The 16,332-nt window shown below is 46.8% G+C and overlaps 1 protein-coding gene across 1 annotated transcript in view; it reads left to right on the top strand.

Moving 5' to 3' along the window:
- ULK1 (unc-51 like autophagy activating kinase 1) overlaps positions 1-16,332 on the top strand; it is an 85,753-nt gene that overhangs the window by 448 nt on the left and 68,973 nt on the right. Inside the window, exons 2-4 of the mRNA XM_010581724.1 lie at positions 128-278; positions 1,127-1,219; positions 1,309-1,350. Of these exons, the coding sequence (XP_010580026.1) occupies positions 189-278; positions 1,127-1,219; positions 1,309-1,350 (225 nt within the window). The 5' untranslated portion in view covers positions 128-188. The remainder of the gene's footprint in view (positions 1-127; positions 279-1,126; positions 1,220-1,308; positions 1,351-16,332) is intronic.

Genomic DNA, 16,332 nt, shown 5'->3' with positions numbered 1-16,332 from the left:
GGGCTGGGGTGTGGGGGGGGGGGGGGGGGGGGGGGTGCCCCGTTGTGTTTGGATCGGGAGAGGTTTAATTTTCTTCAAAGGCAGCTCCTTCACCACCGCCATCCTCCTCCTCCTGGTCCCTTTGCAGCTCTGAAGCCGTCCCGGCCGCGGTCCCCCCGCCGGCTGCGGGGACCCCCCGGCGCAGCGCCATGGAGACGGTGGGAAAGTTTGAGTTCAGCAGGAAGGACCTGATCGGGCACGGAGCCTTCGCCGTCGTCTTCAAAGGCAGGCACAAAGAGGTGAAGAATCTCCTCTTCTTCTTTTTGTTCCCCTGCTTTTTATTTCTCGGTGGGGGCCGAGCTGGGCACCACGTCCCGGTCACCCCGTCCCCGCTGGGCTGCGGTGGCTATTCTTAGCCAGGGCATCAGCCCCGGGCTCTGGGGCGGCTCTGCTGGCGGTAGACATATTTATTATCATTTATTATTGTTATCTCCGGAGTTTCTTGGGAGGCCGGTGTGTGCCCCAGCAGGACCCGGGCAGGTGGCTTCACCTTGGGGCTGGCGAGCGGGGCTGGAGGCCGGCCGGCTGCTGCGGAGGTGTCCGCAGAGACGTCCTGCTCCCAAAACTGGCCCTCACCTTGAAAACCAGCAAAAAAAAAAATAATCCCTCCACCGCGTCTATGAAGCGTGTAGGGGGATCTTGCTTTGGGGTTTATTTTTGTGTCTGTGAAGTTTCGTCCTTCTCCGCTTAATTTTTCCAAGAGGAGGGAAAATCGCTCACCGGTAAATAAAAGGAAACCAATCCGGCAGTGGATTTTCCATCATTAGGGCTTGGGATAAGCTATGGCTCCCACAGTGCGTTTATTTCTAGTGATTAAATAAGAGGATAATCATTGTATAAAGTAGTAACAAAAACCCAAACCTTGGTTTTTTTTTTTTTTTTTCCTTGGGCTGGCAAGCATAATTTGGGAAAGGGCAAGTCTGAACAAGTGAGGGATAGGCATTAGGATATAAAGTAGGAGGCCTTTACCAGTGCTGCAAGACACTTCTTTCAGTAGTATTTGTAATCTGTTAAGAGGCTGCTTATCCTAATGTAAATGAATGGTGAAATTTACATTTATCTTTGAATTGCATATGCACTCTTTCAGAAACCTGAGCTGGAAGTAGCTGTGAAATGCATTAACAAGAAAAACCTTGCAAAATCTCAAACACTGCTGGGCAAGGAAATAAAAATACTTAAGGTAAAGGTAGACTGACTTGTTTTCTTCGGTCTTTGTTCTGTATGCCCTTTGTTGCTCCTAGCTTATGGTCTTTGTTTTACTTTTTCTAGGAATTGAAACATGAAAACATCGTTGCCTTGTATGACTTCCAGGTAAATACATTCAATTCCGGCAAAGCATTCTGGTTTTGGGGAGAGGTTGAATGGAGTTTGTGGAATTTCAGTTTTTAACAGATGTTTTGTAATCAAACCTGCGTTCTAGGGAGAGAAAAAAAAGTCTTCTGATAAGTTGGGGAAAGATAAACACGTTTGAGCAGATCGTGTATTAATTGTTGTCTGGACCACAGAACACTTGCACAGTTGGGAGTTGAGGTGGGAGCTCCTGCTCCCAGGTTGTTTGTTACGCAGTGAAATGCAGTGTGTGTTGAATATGTCTGTGTTGGAAGCTTATAAGTTCTCAAAATGTTAGAAATAAAATTACAGTAGTTATTCCTGGCAAGCCTACCTTTTATTTTCTTTCTCTGGTCTGGATACACTCCCTAAGAAAATTTCTTCTTCCTAGGCAATGTAAAAATAGTGTGAGCATGACTTTGTAGCATATGATTGTCTTCAGTTCCAGAGGATTTTCATTTGCATTTTTCTGTTGTCCTTGTGGCAATCACTAAGTGTTAAAAATTGCAGCAGACATTTTTAGATTATTGTGGTTTCCCACAGTTGCTTTTTTCCTTCAAAGTCAGCTCTGAAGATCTAATCTAAGGCGCTAAAAACCGATCCACTCTGAAACCCAAGGTGTCCGATGACTTTTTTTTTTCCTTGAATTTTTAGTTAAAAAACCCTGCTGGCTCACAGGCTAAGTTTTCTCTGACATCCGTGATGGTTTTTTAAAAAAAACGTTGCAGGACCTAAAAGCCTAAAATGGAGCCCTTCTGTTTCTGGACGGAGGGACCGGTGTACGGTGCGTCGGTACAGCCTGTGCCGCCCTAAGGTCTGATATTTGTGAGTGATGGCTGCGTGACCGCTGGCTCAGTGGACCCCCCCCGGGTGGCCCTGGGGTGGCTTATCTGGATCTGCCTGCCCTGTCCCTGATATCACGTGTCCTGCAGGCCGCCGTGTTTGTTGACATTCCTCCTTCTCCCGTGGATTGGCTCCGGTGGCCTCCGCGTCACCCCAAACAGGAGTCCCAGCTGGTTGGTACAGCCTATTTGCAATGCTTTCTGGGTGCTGTAGTCTGCCCGTGTCACCCCGGCCCCGCAGCCCCCCCCGGGGCTGTGTCACCCACCGTGTCCCCCTCCACCGGAGCAGGGCGTTATGGCAAGGTGGGGCAGGTCCTTGGGAAGCGTTTAACGCCTGGCGTGGTTTTGACGGGAGGTGGATGTGGGGGATTTCAGGCTGCTCTGGGAGGGAAGCAAGGCTGCTGGGAACGGGACTGCTTCTTGGAAATCTCCTTTGGGTAAGAGGCCAGCTGTGTGTTGCTCCCGAACCACCCTTTAGAGCTGGTCTTGCAAAGCAGTGACCGCCTTTGGCCTGACGCGGGCTGCTGCAGAGTAGGTCAGAGAGCTGGGGAAGTTTCCTCTGGGCACGGGCCACTTGGGGCATTAGGTCTCGTGTTTTTTCATTCTCCTCTGTACCTTCTAAGTTTACTTAATAACTTTTCAGTTGAGGGAGCGAGCAGCTGCTCCTGCACTTCCTCTGTAGCTTGCATTTGTGTGAAGCATTATGCTGCTGGATTTGCTTATTGCAGATCTTTCAGAACTTTTGTTCGTGTTCTGTTCCTCGCCCTGCTTCAAAGAACTGCAGGGTAGGAAGCAGCTCAAAGACGTGTCCTGCAAAAGGAGCGATTTCATCACTGTTACAAATGCAGCAATGCGTTTTTCTCCTTATGTGATGGCAAATGAGCTTTAGTTAAATTCTGCGTGTAGCAGTGTAACCTGGTGAGATATTAGCTGTGTAAGATGCCACAAAACAGGAACTCGAGCATGGTCCTGGGCTCAAGGCATGCCGAGGTATATGTTTAGTTACCAGCTTTGTCAGAGAGTCCTTGTATGACCTGGGTAATATGATTTCTTGGACAAAATGAGATGATTTAGGTGCCATTGGATGTTATATAGTGCTACCAGGGTGTGGAGTCTCTTCTGGTGTAAGGTGGTGGGTCATGAGACAGTCTGATGTGGTCCACCCACGTAGGCTGTGTGTGTTATGTGTCTGAGTGTTTGGCCTTGCTCTGTGTCTGCTTACCAGTTGTATGAGAGTAAATTATCTGCAAAGGTAAAAGTGCAGTTCCGTGGAAGGCTGGCTTCTGTGCACCTTTCCTTACTTTGTGGGAAAGACTACTTATTACTCACCTTGTTCCTCTGATACAAGACGGTTGCTTTGTTCATAGCTGTATATATATTTACCTTCGAAAATGTTGCAGTTAACTGAGCCCCTACTTTTAAGCTTTCTAAAACTGAAGAGGTGTATATTACAACATCATAGGCCAAAAAGGAAAAAATACTTCCTGTGAATCTTAATGTTGCTCTGTAGCTTTGTCTGTCATTGCATTTTTGTGTTGTCCCTTCCTCTGCACCTCCTGTCACCAGTGACTTTGACTTTTACTCGTGTGTTCCTTACACACAAGGAAATGGTTGCCAAAACCGCAGTGGCTGTAAGCAAGTGATTACACCCAGTGATGAGTTTGTTTGCGTTTTCCCAGTTAAAAGCTAATGCTAACCAGGCCTCATACAACTCAAGATTTTTATGTAATGCCAGGTTTGCCCCAGACACTTGCAGTGCTGATATTTAATACTAACAGCAGCTCTTACCCTGGCACACTTATTTTATCCCTCAAATCTAGGAAAATTGCTGTGTTCCTTCTCGTTTCATAGTTCTTTGTGATATTGGTTCTCAAACAATGACAAAATAAGGAGCTTCCTAGGAATAAATGATACTGGTGAATGTTTAATGCGTAAAAGTGCAGTGTCTGGACTTTTATAGATCCCCTTACGGGAGTCCTAAGAGCAGCATCATTACATGAGAATGGCTCAAAATGAAATATGCGTGTTCCCATTATTACGTGCTCATGTATTAATGAGAGGTGCTGTGAATAGTCTAGGAGCCTAATGCAAGAACCCCTGCTCAAAAAGAGGATAAATCATATTGTATTGCATTTCTAAAAGTACTGTCTATTTAGTGTCTGTATGGAGTTGTGGTGCAAATTTTTCCCAGGTGCAGGAGGTGTTTGGGATGAGGTAAAAAAAGGTATTCCGCCGTATGTGGAGTGCATTAGTTGCTACTGAACAATCCCTGACTCCTCAGCTGGCTTGCAGAGGGGCTGGAGTTGGGGTCTCTAAGACTGCAGCAGTCGAGGGGTGTACAGCAGTCTAGAGGAACATCTGGATACTAGCAGTCTTTGTACTCTGTTTGAAGACAGCCAAATGAGCTCTTGTTCCTTAAGGTAGAAATCAGTGGCAGGAAGGATACAAAAATGATGGTTTCTGCTGGATGAGGACTTGGGTCTGGGAATGAGGTTTCTTGGAAAACGAATTTCCAAAACTCTGAGGATCAGCTCAACTCTTAACACATGTTGACACTGAAAGCTTAGCAGAGTGTGGTCTTGGTGTATGGGACTTGCTTTGGTTTCTGTTGCGACTCAGGACATTGAATCCGAATCTGTGATCAGAGACCTCTTGATTAGCTACAGGGCTTCAACGGTAGGAAGGTAACTCTTGAACTTGTCAGATCCTGGGAGCACTGTGCACTAGACAGCTTCTTCCAGCACTAGTAAGAAGTAGGTTCTTACATGTAACTAGTATTTTGGGGGGAATGGGAGGTCCTGGGTATGTTTTCTTCCCTGTGCTGTGCCAGCTGCCTCAGGAAGTTTGGTTGAATACATGTCAGCTGAAGATCTCACATGTGGCTGTGTTGGTGCGGGGGCAGAAAATCTGCTCTTCCTAAACAGAAATCATGCTTTGGATATTAGAAAGCGTTTTCTTGCATGAAATAGGAAGAAGGATTATTTTACTGGCATGTTTTCCCAAGTTGTGTGCTGTGATCTGAGCTTGCTTCTTAGAGCAGCCTAGCTGTGACTGTGCTTGTGCGGGTATTGAGTGGGGTTTTTTTTCTTGTTTTGGTGTCGTCCCCCCCAAATTTTTTTGCACAGGTGGGATGGATTAGTTGTAGAAACATAGCTGTTAATGTCACACAGGGCACTGCACTGCTAAGTTTCTGGTTCAGCCCAGGTTACCTGAGGGTCGGCTTTCCATAATTTTGTGACGGGTTGGCTTATTGTACTCACCGCCTCGGGATGAGCCGAGAGTAATGCTTAACTCACTCGTGCAGTACAGACTCACCAAAAATATTTCTGCTGGGGTGACTCTATCACCTGGAGCTCCTGGAGACAAAGAACACAGGGTCCTTGCAATGCAGTTTTACTTGTGCATGTGGGTTACAGCATGGGTGGCAGAACAAACACTTCTCAGCTTAATGATCAGTCACCCTGGGCTGGTCTTGAGAGCCAAGTAATAACAGGCTTGTTCTATTTTTGCTGTATAGAAAGTCCTTGTGATCAATAGGACCGTGGCTGTTGGGCTGTGATGTTGCGTCGTGCTGTCTGCACCATCACCCTTTTCCGACACAGAGCCTTTAGCTGTTAGTCCACATCTTGCGTACATGCCTCCTGCTGTCCCCCGGGACCTCCGGAGCTCTGTGTACGGCAGTGTCCTTAGGTGTGCCCTCCAGCACAGCTCGCTTCTGCTGCAGCACTTCGCTGATGAGCGTGATGTCGGATGAATCAGTGTTGCTGCAATGTCACCTCCTTGCCTCGCCACCTCTCGTGCCACCTAATGCAGGATCTTCTGTTCCTCAGGCACTGCTGTTCGGGTGCCCTGTCTTGGGAGACAGGGCTCTACTGTGACACTTGGAATGACTAAGGAGGCACTCTGTGTCTGGGAGATCACACTCCTGAGGTCAGGCTGCCTGCCTGGTTAAATCCTGTTTTAATTCCATCCCCGAGCAAAGCTGGCAAGTTGCCTGGTGAGTGGGTGTAAAGTGCAGACTTCTTTGAACTGCCAAGCAATCCTCTTTCTGTTTGCGCTGCGGACAAGAATGGGGTGTCTGCTATCCTGCTCCATCAGCATCCTCGCATCTGTTGAAGGGAATCACTCTGTTACTGAAGATTGGATCTGGCTTAATTTAGAGCTAGAAGGGGAAAAGAACAAAAACCGAGCCACCCTCTGCCAGTAGTTTTGTAAGAGGAGGCTTGGGAGTTTAGTGGACCAAAATGGCTATGTTTATGGAGAGTAGAGAATTTTATAGTCTTGAAGTTCTATTTAAAGTTGGCTTCACTAACTAAGTATCCCACTGTGCAGGTCACAGAAACATCTAGCAAATGTTGACCACTAAATATAGACCTCGGAGGAGTCATGGGCTTTTTTTAGAGGGAGTGGTCCTGTTGCATTTCTGAAATTATGATCACTGTTTTACTCATCCTATGTGTAAAACGCATACCTGTGTTCCTCTCACATGATTGGGATGTCATGGAAGAGCTGGCGACGTGGAAGTTAATAGTCTCTAAAGCTCCTGTGGAAGGTAGCATTACTCAGACTATAATGACAGATTAAGGAATGTTTCTCAGGAGTAATCGGAAACTGGTAGGCTGTTGTGTTCACAGTTTGACAGCAAAGCTCTAGTAAGGGCTGAGGTGCTACTTGTACTGCTCTTCTGGAAGCTCCATCAGTGTTTCAATTATGAAAACTTCCACTGTTTAAATCCTAGTGGTGATTGAATGCATTTGGTTGGAGTGAGCAAAGCAAGGAGGTGGAGATTTGGAAGGTGGATGGGAAGAGGTGCCTCCTAATCAGTGGCTGGGTGGGATTGAATTCAGATGGAGAACCACTGTTTGAATTTCTTTCAAATATTTATAGGTCCAAACCAAAGCCCAATTAAAAGATTTAATTTTGTGGCTGGACTGGATGTGACCCTAAACCGTGAAACTGCAGTAAAACTGTGTGTTTCAAAAGCTCATCGTAATGCTCAAGCATGTGTAGAGAATGGAGGATACGGTTCACTTTTCATGAGTCTTCTTTTTTCCTCTCCCTTTCCTGCACCCCATGCCTTCCCACCGGTTGATACCCACTGAAAAGCTTTTGCACAACAGGCAGACTAGCAAACAGCAAACATAGGGTTGGCGGTGGTGGTAGGAATCTGAGCTGGATGGCTCTGGTTTGCTTTGGGGAAACTCCTAGAGAACCTCTGGTCCTCTGAAGCAGACATGTGTCTTCCATGAGGCAGACTGCCTTCATCACATGGCATGCAGAAAATACAGTGGGAAATGAGAAGCTCAGCACAGGGGTGGTCAGCAGAGGTGGTGGTCTTTGATTTGCAAAGTCAAGGAGAGGTTTTTGGTTGTTTTGTTTTCAAAATAAGTATGTACTTTTTTGCTCATTGTTTTCTGTTGGTTGGGTGGTTTTTTGGTTGGTGTTCTTTGTTTTGTTCTGTTTTTTCCTGTTACTTATGTTCATGTAGCAATAGTAAATGGCAAACTTGATGGAAAGTGAATATGAGTGATGTGGTCTTCCAAGGCAATGTTTCTCAGGTACAGACCTAAACATACTTTGCTTAAGAGAAGCCATCTTAATAGCCTTCAGTTGTTATGGTTCCTGTCTGAGAAATTTAATAATAAATGTCCACAGCAGAATCCAGGGAAGACCCCTGCCAACAAATAGCTTTAGAACCTCTTTTGTGCTTAGTGTATAGCAAACAGGTGCTTTAACTGTGTGATGTCTCCTGCTTTATGATGTGCAGGCCTTACATACCACCATAAACATAAAGAGATGCTCTCAAAATGCAAAGTGACGATCTCAAAGCTGCATTTGTTTATTCAGCAAGGTTGTTTCAAGGGGGGTTGATAGAAGTGAATCAAACTCTGCATCAGTGATTGCTTAGGGCAATAATGTTCTGTCTGGCTGCAGGAGCACCTGGCTTGTCTCCTAGCATCAGAATAACAGGAGGAATTAGGTCAGCTGAGCTGGCACACTAGCCGTCAACCAGGCAGCGTGGTTCCAGTGGGGGGGAATGAAAGATGCAGAATTTTAAGTCATTAGAGATCCTATTTAGCAAAGCGTCTTGCATCTCCGGGAAGCGAAGGCCTCCTAGCCGGCTCGGTATGCGCTGGTGGCCCAGAGTGTGAGAGCTGCTGGTGTGATGGGAAACCCCAGGGATGGCAGCGGAGGGTGAGGTGAGGTGGTGTCAGGCAGGGCTGAGACACAGCCCTGCTGGGCTGCTGGAGGGTTTGGAGCATGCAGCCTCTATGTGTTTCCTATGTGTGCGTGCTGCTTCATGTCGCTCTGCGCACAGCTGGGCAGTTGGGCTACTTTCTCTCTGGAGGCTTCTTCATTTGTGTTTGATATTTTTTTCATTTAGTTGGCAATTGTAGCCAGTATGTTAAATACGTCAAAACATACTCAGTTCTCTTTGGTTTTTAAATACTGCAGATTCAAGCCCATGTTACTCTGGCTTTCAGTAATTGGATTTTTTTTTTTCCTCTTAATTTAAGCCCGTTTTTATTTGAAAGAAAACCCATGCACCTTTGTGCTGTGTGTTTGTTTTCTTAAATCTGGTAAATGAAGTATGAAATAAATGGATGTAAAAAAGAAGACTTGCAAAGGCTAGTCAGTCATGCAGCTGCCATAGAAAACCACGTGGAGGTTGGGCCTCTAACTTCCAGAGTTGCTTAAAAAAAAAAAAAAAATCTCCTGCAGGCTATCAGATTGTGTTTGGGATATACTGTTAAAAAAAACAAGCCGTTCCCAACTTTATTAGTAGAACTACATTAATTGGTTCTAAAATCAAACTTCCAGACTGAGTTGCTTTGCTTGTATTTGCACATATCTCAGTAAGTGAATAATGTCTCAGTGAGTGTGTGATTAAAACTGAAACGTTCACTCTTGTAGCCTGCCTTATTGTCTGCCTTGACCCACAGCACTCCCCCTGCTACTCCTGCTCTTTGGGCAGGCTCATAAAATACAACTTTATGGTATGCAAGGATTTCATTCCAGTACATGTGACTGAGCTTAAGGTAATGGGGAATTCAACCTTAAATGTTCATTTTATAATAAGACTGTGATATAGAAAGGAGATGAGGAATAAATACAGAAAAGCAAATCAGATCTTTGATATTTTTATCATTGTTTTTAGAATTCTGAAGCTTCCTCGCTTGATAGCATTAACATAATACATTGCCATTTGCAAAAAAGAGCTTGCTTTTGTTTAAAGAAGCTTCTAAGCCTTATTCTGCCTGTTGGCAAAGGGGTAACTACTTGTTTCCAATCCATGCCAAAGTCCAGACTTTTCAGGATTCTGCTGCTTTTTAGCTCTGCAGTCTCTTATCCCTGCTGGGCTGCTGCAGCTGCTGCATACGGCTGTGCCCCGTGCCGCTTGTTCTCGGGCAGCAAGACTTCCCGAAGAGCCGGCCAGCCGGGGGCACAAACTGGAGTAAGTGGCGCAGCGTTACCCCCGGACGAACGTGACCGCTGTAAGAAGCGATTGCTTTCCAGTGTCCCAGCAGCACGAGCCTTCGGTTTGCCCCGATAGATGGCTTTGGTCTCGCCTTGAAGCTCGGTGACTTGTGGAACCTGCCGCTTTGTCTCCGCGCTCTTATTATGACATTAATCCCGTCTTTCGGTTTCTGCGGTTAGGCCCAGATGCAGCTCTCGGCTTTGGCTTGCTGTAGCGTGTTGCTCTGCAGAGGCCCGGTCTGCCTCCGGAGGAGAGTCGCGTTTTCCTGTTTGAGCTCTCTGCAAGCGCTGTAGCCATCGCTCCTCCAGCAAGCGCGTTGAGTCTCAGCGCTTCGGTCGAGGCCCGCAGTGAACTTGCGTGAAGCCACCGGCAGACTGCCCAGTCAGCGGGGCTGTGGCAGGCGCTGCGGCCCGCCGCTGCCCGGGGGGGGGGGGGGAGCGGGGGAGAGAGCTGGGGCTGGTCTGAAGGAAGCTGCAGCAAGCTCGTGTCCAGTGGAAGGGGTGGTGAAGTTTCTTCAGGTCCCTTGAAGGTTGAGCCGTCCTACTAGCTGTCTTGCCATTTGTCTGTGGTGGTATTAGCTGCCTGGCAAACAGTAGCTCCGCGGACATGACGTTGTCTTGTTTGTTTTTTAATGTCACGCAGTCAGACTTTAGGACTGCTGCCAGGGGGATGGGAAATACTTTCCCTCCCTTCCTGAAGCCTGCGTAGAACCAGAGGATAGGTTTCCTGCTGTTTTGAATCTGCCCTGAAGTACGACCTGTCTTGAAACAACTCATCTGTTTTGTAAGCAGAGAATACCGTAGTGCCTGGAATGGGGTAACGCTGGCCCTTGGCATCATTGTTCTTCTGGTCCTACAGAAGTCTGCCGGCTGCAAGGCTGGCCATAAGCCACTTCTGTGCTACTGGGCTTCCCTTCTGCTTGCCCTGTGCCTGCGCTGGTGCTCAGCATCCTGGAGCAAGCTGACGGGTCTGCAGGAAGCAGAATGTAGTCAAGAGCCGATGCAGAAGTCTGTGGGCCTCTCTGGGTCTTGCTTCTTATGCTTATTCCCTGGGATCTACATGAAGAAATTGGAAGCCCTCATTCTTTTGGGAAGTCAAACAGCTGTGGACCGTAGTAATGATGCTTTCCAGTCAGTAGCAGTAGGTTTCATTGCTGGAGCTGGATGTGCCAAAATAGGCAAAGATATTGAGTAGACTGTTGGATGATGATATTTGTTGCTTGCATATCATCTCCTGGACCGTGCTTATGTGTGACTGCTACCGTAGCCCAAGATTTATCACTTCCAGTGTAGCCCATACACGACAAGAAAGTGGCTGCTGGTTCCTTATAAAGTGCTAACTCTCTTGGTGCAGGGCCTCGCTGGCTGCATGACCTGAATCCCAAAAGTCTGTCCTAAAATGTGCTTTTGTCTGACTGTGAAGCTTTATCTGGGTTTGAGAAACATTTTGTGGTATTGTATGTCTGCGCAGAGAGGAGATTATACTGCAGTGAATGAGTACTTTCCTTTCCTTTCCTGCAGCAGCTTTTCTTCCTTCATCCGAGTTAATTGTTGTCTCCTGAATTGGAAACCTGCTTGAAGTGTTCCTGAGATCCTCGTTGGTAAGGTTCAGAAGGAGTGAAGAGAACGACCAGGGCCAGAGAACAGAGAAACACAATAGTCTTGGAGACACATTTTTCTTTCTGTGTGAGGTCAAAAAGCATGTGAATATCTTCTAGTTATTTGCTTTAGATCTATTTTCCAAAGGTTGAGCATTGGTAGGTGTTCCCACAATTCAGATTGGTGTTAGTATTCTCTTTTATCTTGCTTCTGTTCAAATAGTTGCATCAAGAGATAATCCTTGCATAGCATGACGGTTTTCCTTTCCCTCTTTAGAGGTTAGCCTGCTCAAGCCAAGCTGTGAGCCAAAGTGAAATTATACTAAGAGATTTTGCTGTTTGGAAAGTTTCTTCCCTCTCTTGAGAGCAGTAGATTCTGTTGCCTGAGCCCAGTGGGCCTTAGCCAGAGGCTTTCCAGGTGCCGTTGGCCTTGGAATTGGTTTCTGTAAAGCAAAATTGTGTTCGTTACAGCCTGCGTTTGTGACTCCAGTGCCACTGTCAGAAGAGCGATGACTAGAGACCATATGCTAAAAGGGTGCTGGTTCCATGAGATCCTACTGGCAAAACAGGAGGACGTGGTGTGCTGTGGTTCTGTTGCAGCGAGTGGGGGGAAGTGGCATTAAAAACCAACCAAACAAAAAACCAAAACACCCAAAACAGAGTGGAGAAGCTTAGCTTTCACTTGATGTTGAGTTTATCTTCCACTGTCAGACCCTCAGCTTTATTGTATGCTTCTGTTGTGTTGGTGCTTGATGGGTCCTAGCCCTGTTTACAGAGATCTGTGTGCGGCAATTATCTTTGCTTGGCAGCTGCTCCGGGTGCTGTTAGAGAGGCAGTGTTGAGCAAGGCGTGGTAGATATCTTCTGAGAGGTACAAAACGGGGACCTTTGCCGTTGGAGGGAGGCCAACACGCAGGCGGTGGTACACTGCTCTTCAGGAGAGTAACAAGACCAGTTTTGAGGACTTGAGTCCATACGGCTCCTCGCCTGTAGGCAGTAGGAGCCTTGTCAGCCACGTGGTGCTCGGTGCCTGGGCATAATGGTGGAGCTACATTCATTTTCAAAGTGTTCCTCCTGCATCCCCCAGTCTTCCTAGAAAGGAGGATTTGTGTGAGGTGGAAGCCATTCTTTGCTGGTTTTACCCCAGTGTCTATTACAACACTGGTCCCACACAGATCGGTGAGAACACTGCACTGCTCAGAGTTTTGGAGTGCTGTGTAATTAAACTTCAATTTTTTTTCCCTTCCTAAACATCTTTCTAAACTTGGTGGCAGGCTAGATGCTGGGGTAGAGTGCAGAGGAGGATTTCTCTGTGGAAGTTTCCTCTTGCAGACTTTTTAAGCTGTGGTAGGAGGATGACTAACTGTGGGTACTCCCAGACATTTCCCTTTGGACACACCTTAACACACACTTTCCAAGAAGAGAATCATGCCACCTTTCCAATATGGGTGGAGAGAAAATTTAAGGGAGACAGGACTGCTGGGTCTTGATGTCTGTAACGCTATCCCTCCTGGTATCCCAGTGAGGAACTGTAACACAGCACTGTCCTGGGGTGATTTATGCTGTGCTGCTAAATGACGTTTCTTCATTTCTTTGTCCTCTGTCAGCAGATGTGCGTTATTTGTAGACAGTAGAGGCTGTTGCCTATTTTTACACTCAATTAAATTGTAACTTCATCGCTGGGGCCTCTGCTGCAAGAACTATGAGTGAGGCAATGATCCAGACTGATTAATTATCAGCTTAATATCTTTGGTGGAGGCCTTTTGGTGCTGTTGTGGAGCATGATCAGGGTACTGCTGCACTTTGTGATGAGAGGAAAAGTTAGGGGGTTGCTTCTGTGCTGTTCCCTTCGTTAAGCTTATTTAGTGACAGGATTAACCTTGGCTGCACGGACTGGCATATGTGATTAAGAGGTCCAGAGTAAATTATCTGTAGCGCTTCTTGGACATAAGCCTCTGCAGAAATACAACAAACTAATATTATTCTTGTTACTGATATAGAAATGAGTGGGTTGGGCGTTTTGTTTCTTTTCAGAGAGACTGGTAGCCTGCAAAATTTGGCTTGTGGTATTTTTTCCTTGTTTCGTTAATGAACAAATCATAAATACTGTGGAAGGATAAAAATGGAAAAGAAATAGTTTCTGCTGCTGAATCAGCTTGAGAGAAGTCCATCAGCCCATTTGAGAAACCAGAAGTCTCTTTAGATTGTTGTATTCATTGTAACCACAGTAAGCTACTGGCTGAAGGCTTTTTCCAAACAAGAGCTTGTTTCTAGGGCCCTTCCTGAAATGAATGTTTAGTTTTGTTGGCAAAATTCCTACAAATCTCTTTCTGATAAGTGGGTCTTGAAATGCTGAAGTTGCAAATGCGGAGGTTGTGTCATCCCTGCTACAGGCGTCTGTGATCTGAAAATACACTTGCTAAATGTTCCTCTGCTGCGGTGGGTGTGCGTGCAGCAGGGTGGAGAGTGCTTCCTAGTAAGGCTTGAATGTTCAGAGGGTGCTGTTGCCAGTGAATGGTTGGGGAAGCCACCTGCTTCTCTTAGAAGCCTTTCGGGCATTGCCCTCTTATCTCTTCACCCTGTGTTGGTGGGATAAAACCACCAACCACCAAGGTCGCTTTGCTGGGGAAGTTGAGCAGAGCATCTCTCTTGCCTGTGTAGGTCCTTATTTAACCCTAGTCACTGTACGCACTGGCTGCCAAAAATCAATGACTTGATGATGTTTGTTTGCAAAGACTTTAAATAACATACAGTGGAAAAACAACCAAACTGTACATTAGCTGTTGGCTAATAACTTATTACAAATACCTTTTGGACTTAGTTTGTGTAAGCTAAACTTCCTCTTTGTTTTCTATATAGGTAATAATGTATTAAGCTTCCCCAAACCCTGCTGGCACTATACATATTAATGTATAGAGTTACTGAGCTGCAGTGATCACAGCATGTTTAGACAAGAAGGGTCTGTGAAAAATGGTGCTGTGACAGTGATGAATATGGTTTGGGCTGCAAAACGCGCTTCAGACGCTTCCTCCGTGCCCAGCAATTGCCCCGTAGTGAGCTCCCCGTTTGCTGCCTCGAGCAGCTGCACTGCACTTCTGGTGTGTCCTTGCATCTTCTGGTACGTCTGTGCCTGGAGTTCCCGTGGAAGTGAAAGGCCTGAGATGTCTTTCATAAATGTTGATTTTCCACTGTTCCTGCTAAGGACAGCAGGAGCTGGTGGGCTTTGAAGGCTTCTGAAAATTTTCCCCCAGCACTTTGTCGTGTGCAAAGCTTGTGACGATGCCTGGAGTTTTCTTTCTGCACTGCTTACCTGGGCTAGTGCTTTTAACCACAGGCTGGTTTTCCACTTCATCTGAAGCGTGTGTGAAAGTGGATGACTTAACGTGTGCTGCTTTTAAATGCAGAGATTGGAAAACAAAGCCTGTTTAAAGCAATACTTGTCACGCAAGGAAATGCAACAAACGCCTTCTTGAAGTATCACAGAAAATTGCTTTTTGGACAAGCCAGGGGACTTTCACAAAGCTCAGCTGGGCTTGGCAGTCAGAACAGCTGTAAGAGCTGGGGATGGCCAGCCCTGGGGTCTGGTGAGTGCTTGAACCGGGGGAACCATGTGAGCCGAGGCTGCTGGACTGCCCGGTGCCTTGAGCCCCTCCGGGGGAAGGTGGCCCATGCTGCATGCAGCTGTAGCTTGAGTCTCTCAAATGGCAGGTAGTTCAGCTTTCCTCCCCTCTCCCTGCCTTGCTCCAGCCAGTCTTCCAGCAAGCATCTGGAAACTCAGATTTCACGTCGTGAGGTTAAAAGAGGACTGCAAGAGAAACGATGGGAGGTGCCGAGGACTCCAGGCGTTGACAAAGGCAGTCAATTTGGTACAGGCTTGACAGGAGGTAGAGTCCTGTGGGCAGACCAAAATGAAAGGGGCTGAGAGCAGACAGTGGAGACTGCTTGGAAGCTAAAAGGCTGGTAGGGTGGATGCTGGGGTTTTTGAAATGTAGTCGGGCTCAGAAGAGGAATCAGGCGGGCAGGTGTCTAAACAGCCTGTAAATGAAGGCATGCTGCCCTGGAGCTACGGAAATGGAGTGGAGTCTCTTGCCCTGCTGCTGCTTTCAGAGCTTCTCCACTCACCCCGGTAATTGGTAATTGCTGCCTGCGCTTGTCCAGGCCTGGGCCTTGAGTTCAGGAGTGACTTCTAGCACTCGGGCTTTTATGTGGTAGGTCTGCTTCTGTCTGACTTCTGTTTCAACAAGAGGATTTAGAGTCATTCACCATTCTGGGTCTACCCAGGGTTGAAGCATCTGGCTGTTCTCATGTTTGTTCTCTGCTAGTGGTTTGGCATCTCTGCTAAACAAGTGCCAGGCAGCCACTGGTGTCAGCACGTGTGTTGCGCAGCCACCAAAGTTCCTAATGCGGCTCCGGGGTGCTGTGTGTTTGTGGGACACTTCTCCGCAGTATCCCGTGCTTGTACTGTGGATATACCACCTTGTACATGCTTTCCAAGGCCCGGGAGCCAGTGGAGCAGATCAGCTAAGGCTGGAGGTAAACTCTCAAGATTGTAAAAAGCATCACAGTGCAGCACCTATAGCAAACTTGGGAAAACAAGCATTTGGCCTGGACTTCACTGGTGGTGACTCCCATGATAATCCAGAAAGCTTTAGCCACCTGATAATGGCAACTCTGTTAATGCATGTGTAGAAATCGGTTGGCCAGTGTTGCATTTTTGACCTGAGATCTGTCCTTTTTGCCCCAAATCAAAGGTGAATTTTTGGGGGCACTTTTCAGCTGTGGGGTTGAATTGCAGGTCCCAAAGTTGTTTTGCTCTCATCTCTCTGTTCAGACTAGCACTGCTCATGTGGGCATAGCTGCTATAAAGGGCCAAGTTAAATGTGGAAATGATTAAGGCTCTAAGATAGTAGTGTGCCAGCATCTGCGTTGCGTGCCGCCGTTAATCCCAAGAGCCCAAAAGGAACATAAAGACCCAAGCCACAATACAGATCTGCTTGGTTAAACAGATGCACACTCGGAAGGTAATAACATCCCTAAATACCCGAC

This window comes from Haliaeetus leucocephalus, unplaced genomic scaffold (genome assembly GCF_000737465.1).
Source record: "Haliaeetus leucocephalus isolate CR32 unplaced genomic scaffold, Haliaeetus_leucocephalus-4.0 Scaffold802, whole genome shotgun sequence".
In the NCBI taxonomy this organism is placed as follows: Eukaryota; Metazoa; Chordata; class Aves; order Accipitriformes; family Accipitridae; genus Haliaeetus; species Haliaeetus leucocephalus.
This window is presented reverse-complemented; position numbering and strand designations above follow the sequence as displayed.